The 22358-nt window shown below is 35.1% G+C and overlaps 1 protein-coding gene across 2 annotated transcripts in view; it reads right to left on the minus strand.

The window, feature by feature from the left end:
- mon2 (Mon2 homolog, regulator of endosome-to-Golgi trafficking) overlaps window positions 1-22358 on the minus strand; it is a 183599-nt gene that overhangs the window by 150594 nt on the left and 10647 nt on the right. For both annotated transcript variants that reach the window (XM_089233152.1, XM_089233151.1), the window contains exons 6-10: window positions 18970-19102; window positions 17501-17604; window positions 15264-15389; window positions 11339-11530; window positions 9093-9217 (exon numbers count right to left, since the gene is read on the minus strand). In XM_089233152.1, coding sequence (XP_089089278.1) covers window positions 9093-9217; window positions 11339-11530; window positions 15264-15389; window positions 17501-17604; window positions 18970-19102 — 680 coding nt within the window. The remainder of the gene's footprint in view (window positions 1-9092; window positions 9218-11338; window positions 11531-15263; window positions 15390-17500; window positions 17605-18969; window positions 19103-22358) is intronic.

The following is a 22358-nucleotide window of genomic DNA, read 5'->3' on the forward strand; positions in this document are numbered from 1 at the left end:
ACTCTTACTGGTGATTATGCATAATCACCATTTCATATTGATAAAGATGATAAATGGGTCCCATCGGCATGAAAAGGTTTTTTATTTAGATGACCATACTTGTGAGCCTGAGTTTTAACTGTGTATATGAATTCTGATTTAACAAAATTTTTTTTAACATCTCTGAAATAACTCCTATAACTAACTCCTATTTGACAAATTTTACAATCAGACTTCAATATAATAAACTTCTATTTAACAAATTTTGCATCATACCTTAATATAGAGTATTATACACAATCACTAGTAAAAGTGATAAATATCAAGTATTTATTATATTTGCCTGCTATGCCTTAGAATTTATGTATAGGCCTAATCACTGGTGAAAGACAAATTTTTTTGGCATTTATCAAATTTCCTAACGTGTGGATGTTATGCATAATCACCAGTAAAAAATGAAATGTAACAAAATTTATCAAACGTACCGTGATGATTGGTGATTATGCATAATCAGTGTAATATATGTGGGCTCTTCACAGAGAAAAACACACAGCCTCCATTTTCTAAACATTTATTACGCGCACAAAACATACAGGACGATCATACACAGACATAACAAAAAACGCGCCGTTTCCCGCCGACTTCTCCCGGCAAACTCACTGTTGCCAAAACTAATCTTTACAATACTACTTATTCACTTGTGTGACGCAGCGCCATCTACCGACAACAAAAAGGACTATAACTAAAAATCCTACATATATGCACAGGATTATTTACGGGGGGAGATACACACGTTATAACATAGGGAAGCAAGTTCGAAGAGGCAGTAAATTTTAGGAATTAGTGATCAAGGAACTGAGACTAAAATGTGAGAAGAGTGGCAAAACCACATGGATTTGTGGTAAACACAATCGCTGACCTGATGTGACCAGGCCAGTGAGCGACTACAAGAGCACCCCAGAGAGTGTACTTGAAAAGGTACAGTGTGAAAGCATGTAAAAAATGAAAAGAGTAACCTTGAAAATGAGGGACTAGGTCAGTGTGTGACCAAAAAAGCATGGCCCCCACAACCAGTGGCATATTTACAGGAAGGCTTAGCAGGCTATAGCCCAGAGCGGCAAGTTTAGAGAGGCGGCAAATTTGAGGAATGAGTGACCAAGAAAATTAGCAGAAGAGCAGTAAAATTTGTATATAACCCTAAATAAATCTGCCTCTGTAGAGACAGTAAGACTAGGTCAGTGAGTGGTCTAGAGAGTTTGCAAGCACGTTAGTGAGCAAAAGAGTGACTTAGAGCCTGAGCAAGTATGTTGATGATAAAAAAAGTGACCTACAGAGCAAGTGACCAGGTCAGTGAGTGACTGAGAGCGTGTGTGAGCATGTGAATGACCAAAGGAGTGACCTAGAGAGCATGAAAGCATGTGAATGACCAAGGAGTGACCCTCAAAGCAGAATGTGCCAAAATCTGCGACGTACGTCGCAGAACAATTAGCACTACTGCAGAACAATTTGGAAGAATTTTAAGAAAAAAGTATAAAAAAACACTATTACATGTATAGGGACTTTTACCGCAGAACAAGCCATCAACCTCACAAACAGGCCTCGATGTGCTGCTGTGCAAATGGGGGAAAAGGAAAAATAGCCAGAATCTTTTTGAAGCTTTTTTGTCCTGGAGACCAAGAATTTTTGAAGTAGTTTTGTGTTAACACCTTGTATCGCCAGTCAGTTAAAACATTTTTCCGCTTACAATGTTTTTCATGATGGTTTTTTGAACAACGTTATAAAGTGGGATCCACTGTAAATGTTAGCAAATATGTATTTTTTTATTTTCAATTATTTATTTCATTTATTTTTTTTTTTTTGTGAAGAAATAATTCCCTTCATTCAAATTTTTTCAGACAAGATGGTGCAGCGTATAATCATATTCACATACATTTTTTCCACAAATTTGATTGCTAAATTTTTTATGTAATAAATCACACTTTTCTGGAAGAAATCTTAAAAAACTGACCGAAAGTTCAACTTCAACACTGCTCTCTAGTGAAAGCCCCCAAAGTTTGCACTCATCATATTTCTAACTCAAAACTTACACAATCCTTTAAGCGAGGGCGCTTAACTTCCTTAAGTTAAAAAAAAATTTCTTCAGTGAAAAAAAGCAACCACCACATTTGTGCATGCAGGGTCTGAAAGATATGAACAAAGTGCATAGCAAAAAATCTCTCACCACATTTTACGGGCAAACAGTTGATCCCAGAAGCATACTTCCAATTAAAAAAGTATCCAAATAATGCGTGGACCTCAGATACATTATTCATATTGCAAAGGGTTATACAGTTATTAAAATTTAAAAAATTATTTTTTTATAAACACCATGCTCCTCTTTTTTTTTTAAGTCCAATATTTGCTGAGATAGTTGAATTCAAAAATTGAGAAAAGTTGGAAAAGAACAGCATAAAAGGGTCTAGTTGGGATCTGAATTCATTCTTTAGCTACTGAATCAACACTGCAAGAATCTTTCAGAATATATAATATATTCTGGGCAATAAGTTGACCAGGTATCTAATTGCAGATTTGTTGCGTATCATATTCATTTTCCGCATGCATTGTGGGTTCAAATTGGATTCTGTGTATGCAATGCTTAGTGGAGATAAATTGCATTTTTATTGGTAACATGTGCAGACACATGGAAGAAGATGCGGTCACACCCATGGTCGCAACTAAGGCAGTTCAGAGAGTCTGGTACCTTGAGCATTGGACCAGAAAGAATAAGGAATTTACTCTTTTTCGTTAAAACATGTGGGGACCGGGACACCAAAATGACAGAGTGAATTCCCTTTTTTAGCTGCGAGTCGCAGCTAAGGGTAGGGTAGCAGTTACAGTTGACCATAAAACAGGATAAAAGTTTATGATTATTTGCATTTAAATTATTTCATTTATATTAACACATCACAGGAGCAGTTGTTCTCAGTTCAACCTTGCCTGACTCATGGGCGGATATACGAGAGGCATCTCCACCCATGCTGAAGGCACTTCCCACCTCTCCCGCATCAAAGGGAGAGCAAACTGATCTAATGTATATGCGTATATATGACTAAACATAATCACCATCATGCACCCCCCCCCCCCAGACTTTCAAGTCTATCTTCACCTATGGTCTGACTAGAATTTAAAACTTGTTCTTCAGCTGTAGAAAGTTACAGACTGTGGAATCAGTTATTAAATTCTGAAAACGATTGGGGGGGGGGGAGGGGGGGGGAGAAGACTTGTGTTTGATATTTTTTCCCTTCTTTTCTCCGTCCAATTCAAGTGGGTAAAAAACATAAGACAGGGAAAAAGCAAAAGTGCAAAAGCGAGATGTTAGTGATAGGATATCGTGCCTACAAGAAAGAATTAAACAGTTCCACTATTATAGCAGAAAATTGATCAAGTGAGAAGTGTTAATTTGACTATATATTTCGTTTTAAGAGGTTTTTTAAGAGCTGGCTGATGAGAAGATATATTTGGGAATGAGAAAATTCAACTGCCCCTGCGGGGAATCGAACCCACATCCTCTCACTTGCCGGGTGTGAGACCACTAGACTACAAAGGCACACAAACTCCAAGGAAGATTGAGATCATAGTTGCCTTTGTAGGCTAGTAGTCTGGGGCGCTCACCTGGCAAGTGACATGGATTCAATTTCCCACAAGGGTTGAATTTTTCCTCTTTCCTAAATATATTTTCTCATCATCAAGCTGTTAAAAACCTTCAAACAAAATATTATATGTTAGTCTCTCATTTTTGTTGATTATTGTAGAGAATGTAAAAATATAAATATCAAGAAGTGTCTCAAAAATATTTTGATATAAAAAAATTCTATAACAATATACACAATTCTATAATATAAAAACGCCTATCCTCTCACTTTCCGGGTGAGCATCCTAGACCACGAGACTACAAAGGCAACCAATATCTCAATCTTTCCTTAGAACTTGTATGCACTGAACGGGACCGTACAAGGGCAGTTGAATATTTTCTTTGCAAAAATTCATCTTCGCATCAGCCAGCTGTTAATAACCTTCGTATGGATAGCGGAGAGTGACATCATCCTCGGATATTTTGTTTTGTCTGTAACTTCCTGACCAAGCCTTAGCTCAAAATTCATATTAGTTACTTGTATGTGATGCCAAACGAAGCACTTGTTTTACGCTTTCTTAATCGGGACCTCTATGGTTCATAGATAGTGTGTGTAACCTTTATCTTGAAAAGAAAAGAGCATTCAGAGAGTATGAAAGTGGACGAGGTGATCTGTCATTGTTTACTGATAAAAGAAAGGCGTTGAAAAAGGTGATAAATGACAGTAAAAAGGAAGTTGAGTCTAGTTTGGCAGACAACATTGGCGCCGACCCAAAATCATTTTTTAGATGTGCCAATAATGGATATAAGGGGACAGTAGGCCCTCTCTTGATAGGAGGGTCTAGGGTAGAGAGCAATGTAGGTATGTGTAGTGCTTTCAATGACTTTTTCAAGTCGGTTTTTAATAGAGAATACGATATTCAATGTACGGGTGTTACATGGAGCAATAAAATGCTCCATGGTGGAGCATCTTTTGGGCATCTTTTCTGAGCCACCTCGTTGGGCATTTTACCTGTTGTTGCCTTGTGTGTATTTGTATTAATAATAATTTATAATTTTTTTAAAATGTATGTTTATTACTGATTAGAATTTCGTGCACATACATTAATACATCTTTTTTTTAAATTCCTCGCATATATTATTTGAATAATAATCAATAAAATATGCACATGAAAATTGTGAAATTCTGTTCTAAACCAAAAAAAGGGCTGAAAATGGATCTTCCCACATCCTTTAGCTGGGAACCCAGATCAGTATTTCTAAAGTAAATTTATAGTGTAAAAGACATAAGGGTAATTGAATTCATGCTGGTCTGTAGTGTTGTATAGCCCTCTCAGCACTAACCCCTTCCCTATGCATTGCCAGGGCCACCATTAACAGAAGCGTGTGACCCAGTGAGAAAACAATAACTGGGCAAGATTCATTTCAAAAATTTTGGGGCACCAAAAATGCATAGGACTCCCTTCGCCTCGATTTTATATATTTTGTAGGGAAAGGATAAATCGGCATCCATTTTTCCAGAATATATAAGAATGCTGAGAAATATCTAAAAAGCACACGATTTTGAATGTAAATTAACACCAAAATTTATGAAAATTCAGCACTGAAGATGAATTTAAATAATGGCAAACATTTCCTATATTAATGAAATTTTTAGGCGATGAATACAATGATAATTAGGAATTGATGAGATGAAAGAAAATTTTCCCGAATTTAATTAAATCAAGAATCAACGGTAGAAAAAATTGCAAAATTGATGACAACTCAGAATTGATGAAAGAAATAATTTCAGAATTGGTGAAAGCCTCCAAGAAAACAATAACTGGGCAAGATTCATTTCAAAAATTTTGGGGCACCAAAAATGCATAGGACTCCCTTCGCCTCGATTTTATATATTTTGTAGGGAAAGGATAAATCGGCATCCATTTTTCCAGAATATATAAGAATGCTGAGAAATATCTAAAAAGCACACGATTTTGAATGTAAATTAACACCAAAATTTATGAAAATTCAGCACTGAAGATGAATTTAAATAATGGCAAACATTTCCTATATTAATGAAATTTTTAGGCGATGAATACAATGATAATTAGGAATTGATGAGATGAAAGAAAATTTTCCCGAATTTAATTAAATCAAGAATCAACGGTAGAAAAAATTGCAAAATTGATGACAACTCAGAATTGATGAAAGAAATAATTTCAGAATTGGTGAAAGCCTCCAATAATTTACAGTGAGTTCAGGCAACACCACCTACCTTCTATAGGTGTGTTTGGGGCACCATAAAGCTCGGGGCACAGTGTGACCTGTCGCACACCCCGTAAGGATGGTTCTAGTATGGGCGATTTTTTCCAGCATTAAACCCTCATGCTGGAATAGGTAATCTGAAATTGAATAATTGCAGTATGCACATTTTAGAAATTTTTCCTATCAATTCAAATAAATTGTTCATTAAATTGTCACGTCTTCCAAAATTTAAATTGAAAAACATCGCCACAAAATAATATTGTGGGTCATTTGAGCATACTGTAAAATTGAGCACAATTGATAAATACATTTTTTAGTTGCTAATTTGTCATTTTTACGTACTTGGCTATCTGAGGGTGAAAACAAATTTTAGTAGTGGTAAAATATATTTTGAGGTACCTAAGGCCTCTCAAGAGCATCATGAGACATTTTCAAGGTGGTTTCCTATACGGGGGCTGGACTTAACTACTTACAGTTTACACACATCTTGGAAATCTATGCATCAAATTTAATAATGAAACCCTCTTATGCACTTGAGGTTCCCAAGTCACGCTTGGGTGGGACATGTGTAAAGATGGCACTGAAGTCAGGGCCAAAAATAGAAGGGGCAGTGATGCCCCCTGCCCCCTTAGGAGGAGTCAGTTTTAGATGGGGAACGAAGAACACTGTTGTATAAAATTATCAAATTTTTAAAGTTGTGGGGTTGATAAAACTCTTAGTTATGACCCTGATGAAAGGACCCCTTATGCTAGTTGTTCTCAATGTGTGCGTCACAGCTTTTTGGGGCGTCGCAACAAGTTGGTTTATTGATGTGTGCCCATTCAAGACTTTGAAGTGGTCCGTTTTAAATTATTCTAGGGAGTCCAGGATAAAAAATGACAAAGACAAGGGAGCCATTAGTGGAAAAAGTTTGAGAAATGCCATCCTAGGCCCACAAAACTACTTGTTATATGGGGGGGAGCAAGCAAACTAACATATATAGAAAAATTGGTCGCGAGACCTTACTAAACACACTGCTATACACAGGGCTGTCTTTATCAGACACAGAGCCTGGTGCAAAAATTAATTCGAATTGATGAAAATTTGGAATCTAAAAAAATCCCAGAATTCATGAAAATTCAGAATTAGTGAGAACTCCTATAATTGATAGAAATTCAGAATTACTGAGAGAAATAATTCCAGAATTGATGAAAATTTTAGAATCAAAACAGTTGAAGTTCAGACACCTTGTTTACTACAAAAAAAAAAAAATGCAGTCGATCCCGCTTATAACGTTCCCACTCAGAACGTTTTCCCGCATAGTACGACTTATTTTCGTGGTCTCAATCTTAACTAATTCTCAATAGGATTTCCCATTTACAGCGTTTTCCCACTTACATTTTTCATGACGGTTTTTCAAAAAATTTATAAGCGGGATCAATTGCAAATATATTTGATGCATGTAAATATTTTTTCACTTCTATTACAGTAAGTGCGGAATAGCCTAAATCACGGGTCCCAGTACGGCTGTACCTGTCGCACACCCCTAAGGGCAGCTCTGGTTGTACACAGAAAATTATGTACTACTGTACATATAATGTAGCCCAGTGTGATTTCCAAACATTTACTGTTCACAGTGCTATTGTATTACAGCTGAAATTTTTTTTTGATAATAATATTTTTCAGTTCCAGTCCAGCCTAACAGAAAAATGGAACTATAATACTTCCTCCGAGGCCTACGATACACTGCAACATTTCCTTTTTTTGGCTACCCAGTCAGTGTATATGAACTTTTCTGTGTCAATAAAGAAAAACGGGTGCCATAACTAATTAAAAACTTTTGCTCCTTGACTCTAGATTTGTCAATACTGGGTTTTATTTCTGCATTAGCCATCACCAGGTCTGTGAATTCATTTTCTTTTTTTTCGTCCGCGAAATTTTTCACACACTTTCACCGTTCCACAGATGTGAAAAGGTTTAAGAATACTGATGTACAGTTTATCATAAGAAATGCTTTAATAAATCATACCACTGAATTACTGAATAGATAGAACGTTATGGTATCACGGCACACAATTTGGAAACCACTAGTACAGCAAATCTAAGCCTTTTGTTCTCTGCAAACCAAAAAAATATATCGCTGAAGAGTAGAGAGAGTGGCCCTTACCCTTTTTTCGATCCCACACCCTAAGTGAAATATAACTTGGTAGGGTTTTTTACTTTTGTTAGTATGTTTTTCAAAAGCAAAACTAATGCAAATAAATTAGGATCTATATTTAGAATTTTAAAATTTTCAGTCATATTTGGAAGGGCACTTTAAATTAGAAATTATCTATTGGCTGAATTTGAATGGTGTTGCTCAGCAATAAAATTCAAGTGATTGGTATTGCTTGCACAACACTAGCAAATATCTTCCAGCATCCCTGAACCCTGTCTTTTCTCAAACCATTCTCGAGTTATAGCGGATATTCAAAAGTGTCAAGTCTGAAGAAACCAGAAGTCGTGAAGTTTCTGCAAGACCTGCAGGCAAACTAAACTCGTATTTTGAAAGAGTAGAAAAATCCTATAAGGCAGGGGTTCAAAGTGTACGTCACCAACCTTTGTCAAAGGAGAAGCGGCCCATATGACAACAGAAACAAAAAGGTATAAGCCACACCAGTAAAACAACCTTGAAAATTCGCTGCTGTGTTTCCAGTGAAAAGAAATACATCAAAGATTAGTTATTCCCTCTGCTAATCATACCATCAAATGCACCCTTAGTTTGTATTTTACAGATTAAAAACTTTTCTGAAATTTTTTCGTTCTTTACTCGTCATTTGGTGCCCCCTTATATGGTGATGTCTTGTGCAGCTGCACAAGTAACACAGTCTTAGAGTTGCCTCTGCCTGGTTGTGAGAATGAACTGGATGGCAAGCCAACTCTTACTGCTTTTTATAAATGACTCCTATTTCTAAAAGCATAATGTCATTCTGATGTAATATACATGAGAAATCACCCGTTTAGAGCAAAACACCACATTCCATATTTGCAAAATGTGCTATGTATTTTTTCTGTAGCTCTCACCACCTTTTCATTCTAACACATCTAAATATATAGTTTAAATAATGAATTTTCATTCAAAGGGGTAGTCTGTAATGAAGTATAGAAAAAAAGAAGTAAAGACCATGTAAGTCACACATAAAATTTAAACACTTTCAAGTACAAAGAGCAAAAACAAATAGTCAGATGGTATTTCAACTTCTAAAATAATATACCAAACACAGCAAGGAAAACTTACTTTAAAAGCTCAGGCTGAATACACATTTTGTGTAGAACTTCAAGTGCTACTGCTCTTTGCCATGGTGGTTTATCATTATCCAAAAACTTGACAATTAAGGACAGAAATATTTCACATTCTGTAACCTACAATAATTATAATAAAATAAATGTTTGTGTAAGAATATAGCACAAATAATTTTAAAGAAAGTATTTTATATAAAGAGTTAAAGAAAGTATTTTTTAATTACACAAATGTATACAAGATTCATTGAAAGACTGGTTATTTGTGGAGATGAAGATTACAAGGAAGAAAATTCATCACTGCCCCCCGGGGACTCGAACCCCGATCTCTCGCTTGCGGGATGAGTGCTCTACCATCTAAGCTATGAAAGCAGATGGCATATTTCAATCTTGGAGTGTATATATTTGTTGAAAGGCTCTGTATATGGACGGTGGCAGCAATCAACAGCTCATGAATGACATAGGCCACCAGATTGCCAAATGCACATAGAAATGTCCTCTCCACTTGTTAATACAAGATTCATTGAAAGACTAGTTATTTGTGGAGATGAAGATTACTCATCCACAAAAACATCTCTACAAATAACCAGTCTTTAAATGAATCTGGTATTGAACCTGGATCTATCTCACCTGGAAAGTGAGAGGATGTGGGTTCGATTCCCCACAGGGGCAGTTGAATTTTCTCTCTTTCCGAAATATATCTTCGCAACAGCCAGCTGTTAAAAACCTTTGTACTTTTCTATTACTTTTTAAAAAATGGGAAGAATTGATATGGGTCTATAGTTTAGTAAGTCCTTTTGTCCTCTTTATGAAGTCTGACCAATTGCCGTTTAAATCCCCATTATACAAGAACGCAAGTTGTCTTGAGGGAGGGCATATGTTATTCTAAATGGCTCAGCTTGCCCCAGGAAAAAACAGCTCTGGAAGACAAAAACTGCAACAAATATTTTAAGAATACCATTGTTTGCCCACCAACAGCCAATACCATGTACTGAAGTGGAGGGAATGTTAGCTGTTCCATTCAGAAATGAATAAAATAAGATGCAAACACTCAGTGCTGATTCCTGTGGCAATTTATAAATAGTCTCTGGCAAAAAAGCAATGCTTCCAAAAAAGGGAAAAAGCCTTCTGAGGGTATAGCTTTCACAAGGTTATGAAAGCTTTCAAAAATGCAAATACGAATAAGGTGCCCCTACAATAGATAAGGTTCTGGGAAAAAGAAAACCTCTTATCATGCTCCAGGCAAAGCAATAAAACTGACAAGACAGTATGAGAAACAACTCATTATTAACAAAGGGAGACAGATTGCTATTTGTTCTTTTTTTAGCAATTCCGTTTTAGTTGGGGAAAATTATTGGGGCGATGTTTTTTCAGCACTATAGTGGCACCATCTGTTGTCAAAATCAGTGAAAATGACATTACCAGGGGTAAACACATAGGCATCCTCCCTTCTTAGTTTTTGAAGCTGGTCAACCTAGCAGTCAAGCTAATTTTTTGGCCTTTTTTTTCATGATACAATGAAATGGGGGTTATATAAGAAAAATTATTTTAGAGACAAACAAAATGTCAGCGAATTTAATTTATTCATTGGTACCCTAAAAACTCCTGATGTTATGTCACCAAATAAAATTAGGATAATATCATATTGGTTACTAGATAAAAAAAAAAGAGCTTGAGCAGAATGATGTTTTTTCAGATAAAGGTGCCCAGAATTCAATGTTCAATAATTTGGTCATAAAAGAATAATTTTTTTTGTTCAACATAACAGCACATCAAGAATGTTTTACTGTATATGATATAAAACCCTGGGTCCATATAAAAAACCAAATTTTATAACTTTTTCATTCAGTTTAATTTTAAATTCGGACATCCAAATATTTAGTATCATCATTTTTTATTCATATCATGTTCTTTTTTTTTTCTTTTTTACAGTTGTTCATCAGGGACTGGAAAAAATTTAACTGGCTGCTGTGGCTTAAATTTCATATTTGTATCAAAGAATTCCCCCCCCCCCCCCCGCTTAAACAGCTTTTAGGATGATGGGTGGACATTAGAAATATTTTCTGTAAGTGGAAGATTCCTTCAAGACTAGTAGCTTAGGAATTAGTTATTGGGTAAGGATAGGAATGGAATGCCCTTTATACCTTAATAACACTTATTTAGACTGTTCATGGCATGTTATATAAATCTAATGAACAAAAAATAACAATTTCAATGTAAAAAGAAAAAATCTAATACACTTACAAGCATGTTATAATATTTTTGGATCAAAACAGAAACTATTCGAAGTAATCTCATTGAAATAGGAAAATATGGTTTATCACAAATAATATTAGTAGCCGATTGCATTCCTTGTCTGTGTTTGATATTTGGAGAAAAAAGCTTTATAATCAGTGGGCAAACTCTTTCTTTCAGAAGAAAACTGAACTCTGGATGCTGAAATGAAAGAAGATGAAAACCTGCAATTTGAGGTCATATGAATTGATTTTTAATTAGCCAACAAATTAACAAGCAAACAAAAAGTTATATGAGAAATTGCTTACCCAATAATAAGTAATTGAGAAATTTATCATTTAGTTAAATTTCTTTACAGTATAACAAGTTGAAATATTGAGCTCAGTAGAAATAGTGATATACAAAGCATTTTAAAAACTTTGTAAAATTTGTTCACAGATTTCATGATACAAGATCAAGAGGCCTGATAGCTGAACGGGTAACGCAACATCAAGCACAATGGGTCTGAATTTGAGTCCTTATTTGCAAATGGGAGTATTTTTCTAGTCACTCAAAATTGACTGTAAATAACATGCCAAATACAGTAGACTCTCAAAAATTCAGCCTATCCAGTAATCCAGCGTTTTTAGGACAGTTTTCTTCCAGCATAAAGAGGAAAACATGTCACTGTATATCTGAGTGCAGAAGTTTATATTATTTAAATAGGCTTTTTCAATTGGCTTCCAGTAATCCAGCGATTTCAATAATCCTGCACACCCTGGTCTGATATGTACCGGATTAGCGATTCTACTGTGTAAACAAATCTAGCTGTTCTTCCGGATTATGTGAATTTAATGTAACAAAATGAAGTCTGGATATTAAAAAAAAACCAATAAAATATTCAATAATGAAGAGAAACTATTTTACCCTTTCTGCAAATTGAAAAACTGATATAAAATGTACATAAATCATTTAACAATAGCTTTGTTCGGAAACTTTGTTTTTCTCAGCTTTGAACTAATAAATACACAAGTTATTCAATATTACTACAAGATGTGATCAAGAATGGAGACTTGTACAGGTTCTATTTACAATGATTCAGGGGATCTAGCACATTCATTACAGAAGATGTTAACAGTCATCATGACCAATTTAAAGAAGTTATGTAAAAACTAACCACTCAAAAATCAATATGGATCAATAAACAAACTGTCTAATGCTGTTTTAGAATAAAAATATAGTCATACACCATATATCAGACTGTACAGAGGAGCTAAAGGTGCTCTTCATCTTTTATAATATTCCTCAGAATATGCACCTATTGATTACTGTCAGTTTTTAAATTTAAAATAGTTTGTTCATAAGCCGTGATCTTTTGACCCAGCTGTAGAAAATAGGTTTCAGGATATATATTTTTTTCGACAGCTAGAATTCTATATCAGTAAAATCATTTCTTTCTTTCAAACTGAGCACAACTCAGTCTATCGACCATGGGCTATTTACTACCTAGGGAGTTGTGCCAGAAGTGTGTATACCTGACAGCCTGAGTGAGTGTCTAGTGTAGGGTTATGAACTGTCCTCATTCAAGAAGACATGTCCTCCTTTTTGATGTCATTTCAAGCATCCTCCTACATTTTGGAAAATTTATCCTTTTTGTCCTCTTTTTCAGGTTTCCAGAATTATTTCTTTCTTTTCGTCTGGGGAAAATTTTGAAACATATATTTCTTCATTGATACGAGTGTTTTTGTGGGTTTTTTCCCCACACGCATTTACCTACAATCGTCAAAATTCCCAATGTTTTGTTTTTATTATTTTAGCAGTTCTGAAAAAATACTGTTCAGAAAAATTATCATTGTGGCCAGTTTTATTGGTCAGAATAGTGGTGCCAGCTATTGTGAAAACTGGGATAAGTGACACCACTAAGGGTGAGAAAATCTGGTAACCATAATCTGGTGCTGTCTGATTTTCAGTGCTGCCATCTATATTTTAGAAGTGAAGTGAGTGAAGTGTTATGATTAAATATTTGTAATGTTTTGTAGGCCTGTTGCTCTGTGGCGAGACTTTTTAAAGGGAAGATTGGCTCGCATTTGTGCCTCGAAGTTGGGAGGACCACAGAAAACAAACTTCAGTTGATATATATATATTGTTCCTTTTTTTTATTGCATTCTTAATTGGGTTTTTTTTTTTCAAACCGAGCACAACTCAGGTCTATTGCCATAGGCAATTTACTACCTAGTGAGTTGTACCGGAAGTGTAAGTCCGTGTACCTAACAGTCTGAGTGCGTATCTAGTGTTGTGTATGATTTTTCAGTGCTGCCATCTATATCTCAGAAGTGAAGTGAGTGATGTGTAGTGACCGAATATTTGTACTGTTTGTAGGACTGTTGCTCTCTGTGGCGAGACTTTTCAACGGGGAGATCGGCTCGCATTTGCGCCTCAAAGTTGGGAACCACAGAAAACCAACTTCAGCCGACCACCACTGTGGTGACGGTGGGGCTCGAACCCGGGTCCCCGCGATGCGAGTCCGTCATTATGACCACTCGACCACCACAGCGGCACTTAATTGGGTTGCTGTATTTTAGTAATATATGGCATCCACACTTGCTATGGGCATCTTTTTCTCAGCCAGCTCGCTAGGCATTTCGCCTGTTGTGGCCTTGTATTTCTATTTGTATAATGTAAATGTTGATGAGGACATACTAGTTCAAACCCAGATGATAGATGTGGACATTGTCGATGAAATCCAAAATAAAAATGATATGATTTCAACTGACGAAGAAGATGGTGTTGTTGAAATAAAAAATATTCCAAACTGGTAGCCATTCTGAGTTTAGAAAATCTTAGAAATCATTTCACCTTCCGATGTATATCTCTGTTTCAGCATTAGATGAAGTGGAAACGCGTTTGATGTCAACGATCATATCAAGGAAAAAAACAAGCAATGATTGATGTTTGCTGATGTAATTACATATGATTTTTAAATTAAATTTTTAATTTTTTTAATTATTTTATATATATATTTTAAAATTCTTAGATTCATGTTGCAGCATGTAAATTATGTTTCACTTTTTTTGTTTATATACACTGCTCAAAACAATTAGGGGAGCATATGGTTTTAACAAAATTATGCAAAGATGTATACCGATAAGTAACATAAAATGAATCATCCATAATTTAAAGCCTAGCAGGAAACGGAAGAAGAAAACTTCATATGCAAATCAAAGTTCACGACGTTCAAGGCCGCCTGGTACTGTCCGAGACTTGCAGATTGCACTTCTTGAGGAGTGGAACAGTATTCCCCAAAGTCTGATCGATAACCTCATCGCATCCATGGCAAACAGGTGTGCAGCAGTCTTAGCTGTTCGAGGAGACCACACGCCCTATTAAAACTCATGCATCATGTCTAAACAGTACTTTTTTTTATCGTTTACATGTAACCAAATTGTTGCCCTAAATCATCTTTTCATGTTTTTTCCATATTTTCAAAGAATTAAAGCTTAATTCCAAATTTTTTTACGTCTTTTTTCTGTATTGCGCGTGTACTATCCATTGTATGCCAATACGTGGCTGTCTCGCACGGTTTTCTTCACTTTTTTGCTTGCTCCCCTATTTGTTTTGAGCCGAGCACATTATTTTTGACGCTGGTACGGATATATTGAAATTTGCGTATAACAAACAGTTTCGCTGTTTTTTCCGATATCATTATAAACAGTTTTGACTGTATTAATAATATTGAAATACTCCACAGCTTACCATCCATCTACTATTGGTGAATCTCCCACTGTAGTTAAATTCATTAAAAATGAAAAACAATAATTTTATCAACACTAGCCTCTATTCTTTTATATAGGAAAATCAATATTGTTCAAACAATATTGTAGAAATAAACTTGTTCAAACAATATTGTAGAAATAAATTTTTTAATAAATCACAACAGTTGCAAAGAAAAATTTACCTTTTTGAAAACTTCAGGAAAGGAAGACAAAATTGATTCAAGAAGTTCAAGACCAAATGTTCTTGTCATTTCAGTAAGACCCACTAACCAAAATGGTTGATCCGCATTCACAAGTTGAACCAAATCCTGTCAAACATACATACATTTTTGTTCTAATTTTTTCACTCTGAATAGAGATGTAAAATTGTCGAGAATAATCTTTCGGAGAATATTCTCAAGAATATTGTTGAGAATATTTTCTGACTACTATTATAAATAACTTGAGAATATTCTTATAAGTTCTTGATGAGAATATTCACCTGTTATTTATAATATAGTTACATATAATATCCTGGAGAATATTCTCTGGAAAGACTACTTTCATAAATTACTGGGGAATATTCTTATGGAATATAATAAGAATTATTCTGAAGTTATTAATAATAGTCCTTCCAGAGAATATTCTTCAGTTACCGAAATCTTCCAGAGAGTATTATCAAGAATATATGTAATAACATGTATTATAATAAATATTCTTGATAAATAACTTGAGAATAATTACTATTTTTATAAGAATATTCTCTAGTAATTTATAATAGTAGTCCTTCGAGAATAATTTCCTTTGTTGTGAACTTATTTCTGAAAATTTATCTAATTTTAAAAATAATTTTTTAAGGTTTTAATCTAAACGTTGCTAAAATCTTTATAACCAAACTTTTAAAACCTCTCATCATGATCTGAGAATATTCTCAAACTAAAGTTGTCATTGGGGGCAATTACACCAAAAATTGTTTTGTTGTAAATGTTTCAGGCAATGAAAACTGATTTATATTTCACAATATAAACAATATTAGTGAAAAAAATTAAATTATTTAAAAGAAAATGAATATTCTCAATTATTCTCCAATTTTTACATCCAGGAGAATATTCTCGCTCTCCGAGAATATTCTCACCTTACATCTCTAACTCTGAATTTGCATAATTGTTCATTCATGGTTTAGTTTCGATAAATGAATTCTTCCACCATCAAATTTCTTCATAAACATCAATTTGTACACATCTTTCAATTCATCATTTAAAAATGTTATAAGAAGCATAACTAAAAATGCTTTGAAAAATTACTTGAGAACCCTTTATTTGGCAGTGTTGTTCTCAAAAGCAACATGTTTTTCTTTTATTTTTCAAGTAAACACATTTTGGATCTTGAGTTATTTTGGGCATTGTTGATTTTAAACAATTCCTAAACATTCAATTTTTACTTTTATGAGCTGTTCATGAAGTTTCCATAATTACCAGTAGAATTGCTCAAAGGTACACGCACACCTCTATTTCTTAACAAGCCAAGCAAGAACCATGAAAATAACACCAAACATTTTGGTGTTGTTTTCATGGATAAAAAAAAAAAAGAATGATTTTTGACCCTCGCATTTTAAAGGGAAATACCATATGTGGAAAAGGCATATCGCTGTGCATTCTTCCCAATGATAAACAGTAAGTTTGCAAGCAATAAATGATATTTTTTAACTATTCAAATCTATATAAATCATATAAATACAGTGTGTTACTGAAGTGCAACATCCCATATTTTTTTAAACATTGACAATAACATTTTTTTGTAATGTAATAACATTCAGGGTACCTCATTTGCTTAATATAACCCCTCAAAATTTTTCTCTGGATATTTCAATGTTTGCCAATTAAAGGGTTAAATGTTGTAAATGATTCGTTAATTTTCAAAACTAATGATTTCACAGTAGAAAAAACTCTGGAGAATAGATGATTTAACCTATTGTGCCAAAGCTTGAGTCCCTCTTAACAATTGTTTGTATTTTAATTGGAAAAATTTATTGCTGTAACTCAAAAAAATTAGGAAAAAAAGATGTAATGTAAAAAAATAAAATAAAATGTTATTACACCCTACAAGTGGGGAATTGAAAGCTCAATCTAACTTCCTTTGACTGGAATGTATCTCATCTGTCAACTACAGAAAGTTGCCGAAAGTGGATATTCTCTATTTGAAAAAAGGAAGAACAGCTAAGGTGAATAAAAAATTCTATTTCATAATCACATCCTAAAATTATCTAGGAATGATATCAACTTCTTGACCCAGAAGTTTACTCAGTCATTTTAGGAAAATTGTTAATTAACTTTTCTGATATGACTCAGATGTCTAGTAAATCCACCACTTGCTCTTGTTTTTTTTTGTTTCTAAATAGAATTAAATACAGTATTTACATGCCTAGAGCATCCAAACTCACTTGGAACAATAAGAAGCCATCTGCAGCATGTGTAGGTAATGATTTTGGTGGAACCCTACTTCCAATTTTCAACTCTTCTAAGTTTATATGAGGAGCTGTATGGTCTAATGAGGAAAAAAAATTACTGTTAACAAAATTCAATGGCCTATCATTGATGAGTAAGGAAAGTAAAAAAGTATATAATCTAAAATGCTACAATTTTATTAAATCCCATTACAAGGATACATGCTTGGCAGCATTATTGCTAAATCAAACGAAGTCAAAGAGAATAAGATTTGTGGGATTGTGATGGAACACAGGGAATCTTATTTACTATACACATTTATATCAAGCAATTCAGCACAGACTTCAAAGATATTGAAACAAGAATTTTTAGTAGTTTTAAGAAAAATTCTCTTTTAATTAAAAAATATATATCAAAATTAATAGGACTTGGTTTAGAATTATTGTAAGAGAAGATAATTTCCCAAAAGTGATTTTTCTTACATTAATTTGAGGCAAACAGTTTATCATTTCTGAAATATAGTACAGTATTTTCCTTATTTATGATACTCATTCTTATATAAATGTCCTCTCCACTTATTAATACAAGATTCATTGAAAGACTGGTTATTTATGGAGATGAAGATTACAAGGAAGGGGCGCACAGTAGCCCAGGTCGATAAGATACTCACTTAAAGTACCAAAGGATGTTTAGAGGTGTCGCGAGTTCGATGCCCGGTTCGTCCTTGTCAGAAAACTTTTCTGACATAGGGGTACAACAGAAACGGTGACATGACCACAGAAAAAATTGCGATGAGTATAAAAAAACAAGCCTGCCGTTCAGAATCGGCAATAAATTGTAGGTCCCGGTCTAATTAGCCCTCGTGTGCAGAAAATGACCATGGTGCGACAAAAATGATTGATGATTACAAGGAAGAAAATTCAACACTGCCCCCATGGGGACCCGAACCCTGGTCTCTTGCTTGCCGGACAAGTGCTCTGCCATCGAAGCTATGGAAGCAGAATATTTCAACCTTGGAGAGTATATATATATGTTGAAAGCTCTGTACATGGACAGCAGCAACAATCAACTAATAGCAGTCCCCGTGGGGGCAGTGATGAATTTTCTTCCTTGTAATCTTCATCTCCATAAATAATCAGTCTTTTAATGAATCTTGTAGAGACTCATTCTGCCACTTAAAACCTACTCCATGTACTATTTTTGAATTTCATCATGTCTAATAATTATTTTCTTTTTTTCAATATTACCCAAAGACCTTAAATAACCCTTCCTTCACATGGAAAAAATGAGGCTACAATAAACATTATTAAAAAATTACCATCATTTAACTGTAGGGGTGGGGATAATTTTGATCTAGCAGTTTTATTAATTTTTTGGACTTTTCTCCACATAAAAATTTTTTTTGCTCAAAAAAATTGCCACAAAATTATGATAAATCACATAAATCCAAAAATATGCATTTCACCTTCAACGCCAGTAGCATCTTCAACTTGGACTCTTTCAAAAACAGCAGATACCAACTGACGAACTGTAGCTGATGCAGTATTGTTTGTTGTACTATTTTTTGTGAAATGTAGACGGAAACAAAGAACAATTGCCTGTAAAATAAATGTGTGCCTGTATTAATAACTAAAATTATGTTTTTAAACATGTTTGGGGTTGATAAGACATTTTTAAGCAATAAGTTTTATTTACCTTTATATTGTTTCTTGAAATTCTCTCCAGTGTTTTTTTTCTCCAATGTTGAAGTTTTAATCAGTGATTGTTCCAGATTTGGAACATTGTACTTCATGAAACACTAAAATAAAGTGTTTGAATACTTCAAAGGGTTTCAAGCTGAAGCTGTGAGATTACATGGCTAGCATCAAAATGAAGTATTCCACTTTCAGGCATGGAAACTGAATTTACAGCACCTTCTGAAGTTGAGGAAATCATTTGGTTGTCTCATATTTCCTCTAGTGATACCTCAATGGGAAGAATTTAGGGCCAAACTATCCTCTGTTTTGCATGCCCTCAGACCTTTGTTTGCAAAAAAATGTGTTTGTTGCACCCCTTATGGCTCACGGAAAAAGTGTTCAATCTTTATCTTGCAAAGAAAAAGGCATTTAGAGAGTATAAAAATGGAACAGGTGACCCGTCAATATTTACCCAAAAAAAGGACATTGAAGAAGTTAAGAAAAGTAAAAAAGAAGTTGCATCTAGGGTGGCAGATAACTTTTCGTGTCGTTTTTTATGCAGATAATGATATTCAATATACGGATGTTGCATGCGGTAATAAAATCCTCAAATCCTCAAAGATATTCAAGTGGAAGACGTGAAGGTCCTAAATCTTCAAAAAATGAATGTGCAAGCAAAGCACCAGGACCAGATGATATCTATCCCAGGGTCCTCAGGGAATGTGCTAATGATTTGTTGGGGCCAGTCGCACAGATATACAGGAGTAGTGTTGCTGAGGGTATTGTCCCAAGAGATTGGAAACTTGCCAATGTAGTTCCGATAAAAATGGTAGTAGAGAGGCTGTGTCCAATCATCGTGCAGTGAGTTTAAGGAGCTTCCTCTAGAAAATTTTGGAAATTCTTATCAAAAGGCAGTTTGTGAAGCAGATTGATGAGAATAATATATTGTCGGATAATCAGCATGGGTTCAGGAAGGGAAAGTCATGTCTGACTAAGATCTTTTGCATCTATGATCACGTGACAAAGGCTTTGAATAAGAACAAAAATGTAGATGTTGTTTACCTTGATTTCCAGAAGGCATTTGATCAGATCCAACATGGTAAACTCTTGAAGCGTTTACACGAGATTGGGGCCAACTTGCTGAACTGGATAGAATCGTGGTTAAGAGATAGGTCACAACAAGTTATGGTGAACAGGGTTGTGTTATTAGGAGATATCAATTAGCCAGATATAGATTGGGAGAATCTATGGTTCACGGATAGCGTGCGTAACCTTTATCTTGAAAAGAAAAGAGTATTCAGAAAGTATGAAAGTGGAAGAGGTGATCTGTCATTGTTTACTGATAAAAGAAAGACGTTGAAGAAAGTGATAAGGGACAGTAAAAAGGAAGTTGAGTCTAGGTTGGCAGACAACATTGGCTCCGACCCAAAATCATTTTTTAGATTACGCCAATAACGGATATAAGGGGACAGTAGCCCCCCCCCCCCTCTCGATAGAAGGGTCTAGACTAGAGAGCAATGTAGGTATATGTAGTGTTTTCAATGCCTTTTTCGTGTTGGTTTTTAATAGAGAATACAATATTCAATATACAGGTGTTGAATGGAGTAATAAAATCCTCAACGATAATCAAATGTAAGATTTGCAGGTCCTAAATCTTCCAAAAAATATATGTGCGAGCAAAGCACCAGGACCAGATATCTCTCCTAGGGTCTTCAGGGAATGTCCTAATGAATTCTTGGGGCCAGTCGCGCATTTTTGCAGGAGTAGTATTGCTGAGGGTATCGTCCCAAGGGATTGGAAAATTGCTAATGTTGTTCCAATATTTAAAAAGGGTAGTAGAGAGGCTGTGTCCAATTATCGTCCAGTGAGTTTGACGAGCTCCCTTTCGATAATTTTAGAAATTATTATCAAAAGGCAATTGGTGAAGTGGAGAGAAGAGAATAATATGTATTGTCAGATAATCAGCATGTGTTCAGGAAGGGGAAGTCATGTGTGATTAACCTCTTCTGCTGCTATGATCATGTGACTACGGCTTAACATAAGGGCAAAAATGTAGATGATGTTTACCTTGATTTCCAGAAGGCATTCGAACAGGCCCAACATGGTAAACTCTTGAAGAGTTTACATGAGATTGGGATCAACTTGCTGAACTGGATAGAATCGTGGTTAAGGGAAGAGGTCACAACAAGTTATGGTGAACAGGGAATTCTCTGGTTGGACAGACGTCACAAGTGGAGTTTCTCAAGGAAGTGTCCTTGGCCCCATATTTTTTCACTTTTTATTGATAAACCCGATCAGGGTATCGATGGGATTGCTAGCGAATTTGCAGATGATGTGAAGCTGATGGGGGTAATCAGGAATTAAAGCAATAGGGAGTTGCTCCAGACCAACTTAAACAGGATTGCAGCATGGGCAAATGAATGGAGAATGATGTTTAGCGCTGACAAGTGCATGGTTGCTTGTTTTGGTTCGAACAACCCATGGTTCTCTTACAAGGTGAATCGTGTCACTATCCCGGATGCAACTAGGGTCACTTATTTGGGAATTCTCATTGACGAGCAGCTTAGGTTTTCTGAACATTGTTCAGCGGTGGTCAAAAACGAATAGAATGCTTGGTTTCATTTTCAAAAAGGTCTCTGCATCCTCCTAAGGTCATTATTCCGCTTTTCCGGGGCTTAGTTCGTCCTGGACTGGAGTATGCTGTGAGGTTTTAGAGACCATACCTACAGAGGGACATAAACTTGGTTGAAGGGGTGCAGAGAAGAGCTACACGTGTCCACACGATGCTTGAGTTATGAAGACAGAGTTCATTTTTTGAATATGTTTACAATGGATGAAGGCAGGTGTCAGGGAGATATGATCGAAGTGTTTAAAATTTTTAATGAGATGGATAAGATGGACCATGAATTATTAGTACATCGTCAGTTGACTACTTTTGCAAGGGGACACCAGTATTGATTGGTAAGGGAGAATGCAAGGTTATGGTGTCCCAGGGATTTTTTCCCTAATAAGGTTGTTAATAAATAGAATAGCTTACCCCCGGAGGTAGTGAATTCTAACACAATTGACACGTTTAAAAAGAAGTACGATAAACATGTTGCGGTAAATCAAGAAGCTATCCATACTGAGAATAAGACAGCCATAAGTATTCTTATAGGCATTGTATAATATTTCATCG

The sequence above is a fragment of the Pholcus phalangioides genome, unplaced genomic scaffold (genome assembly GCF_987345545.1).
Source record: "Pholcus phalangioides strain wild (caught in Gottingen) unplaced genomic scaffold, Ppha-v1.0 ptg000007l_1, whole genome shotgun sequence".
In the NCBI taxonomy this organism is placed as follows: domain Eukaryota; kingdom Metazoa; phylum Arthropoda; class Arachnida; order Araneae; family Pholcidae; genus Pholcus; species Pholcus phalangioides.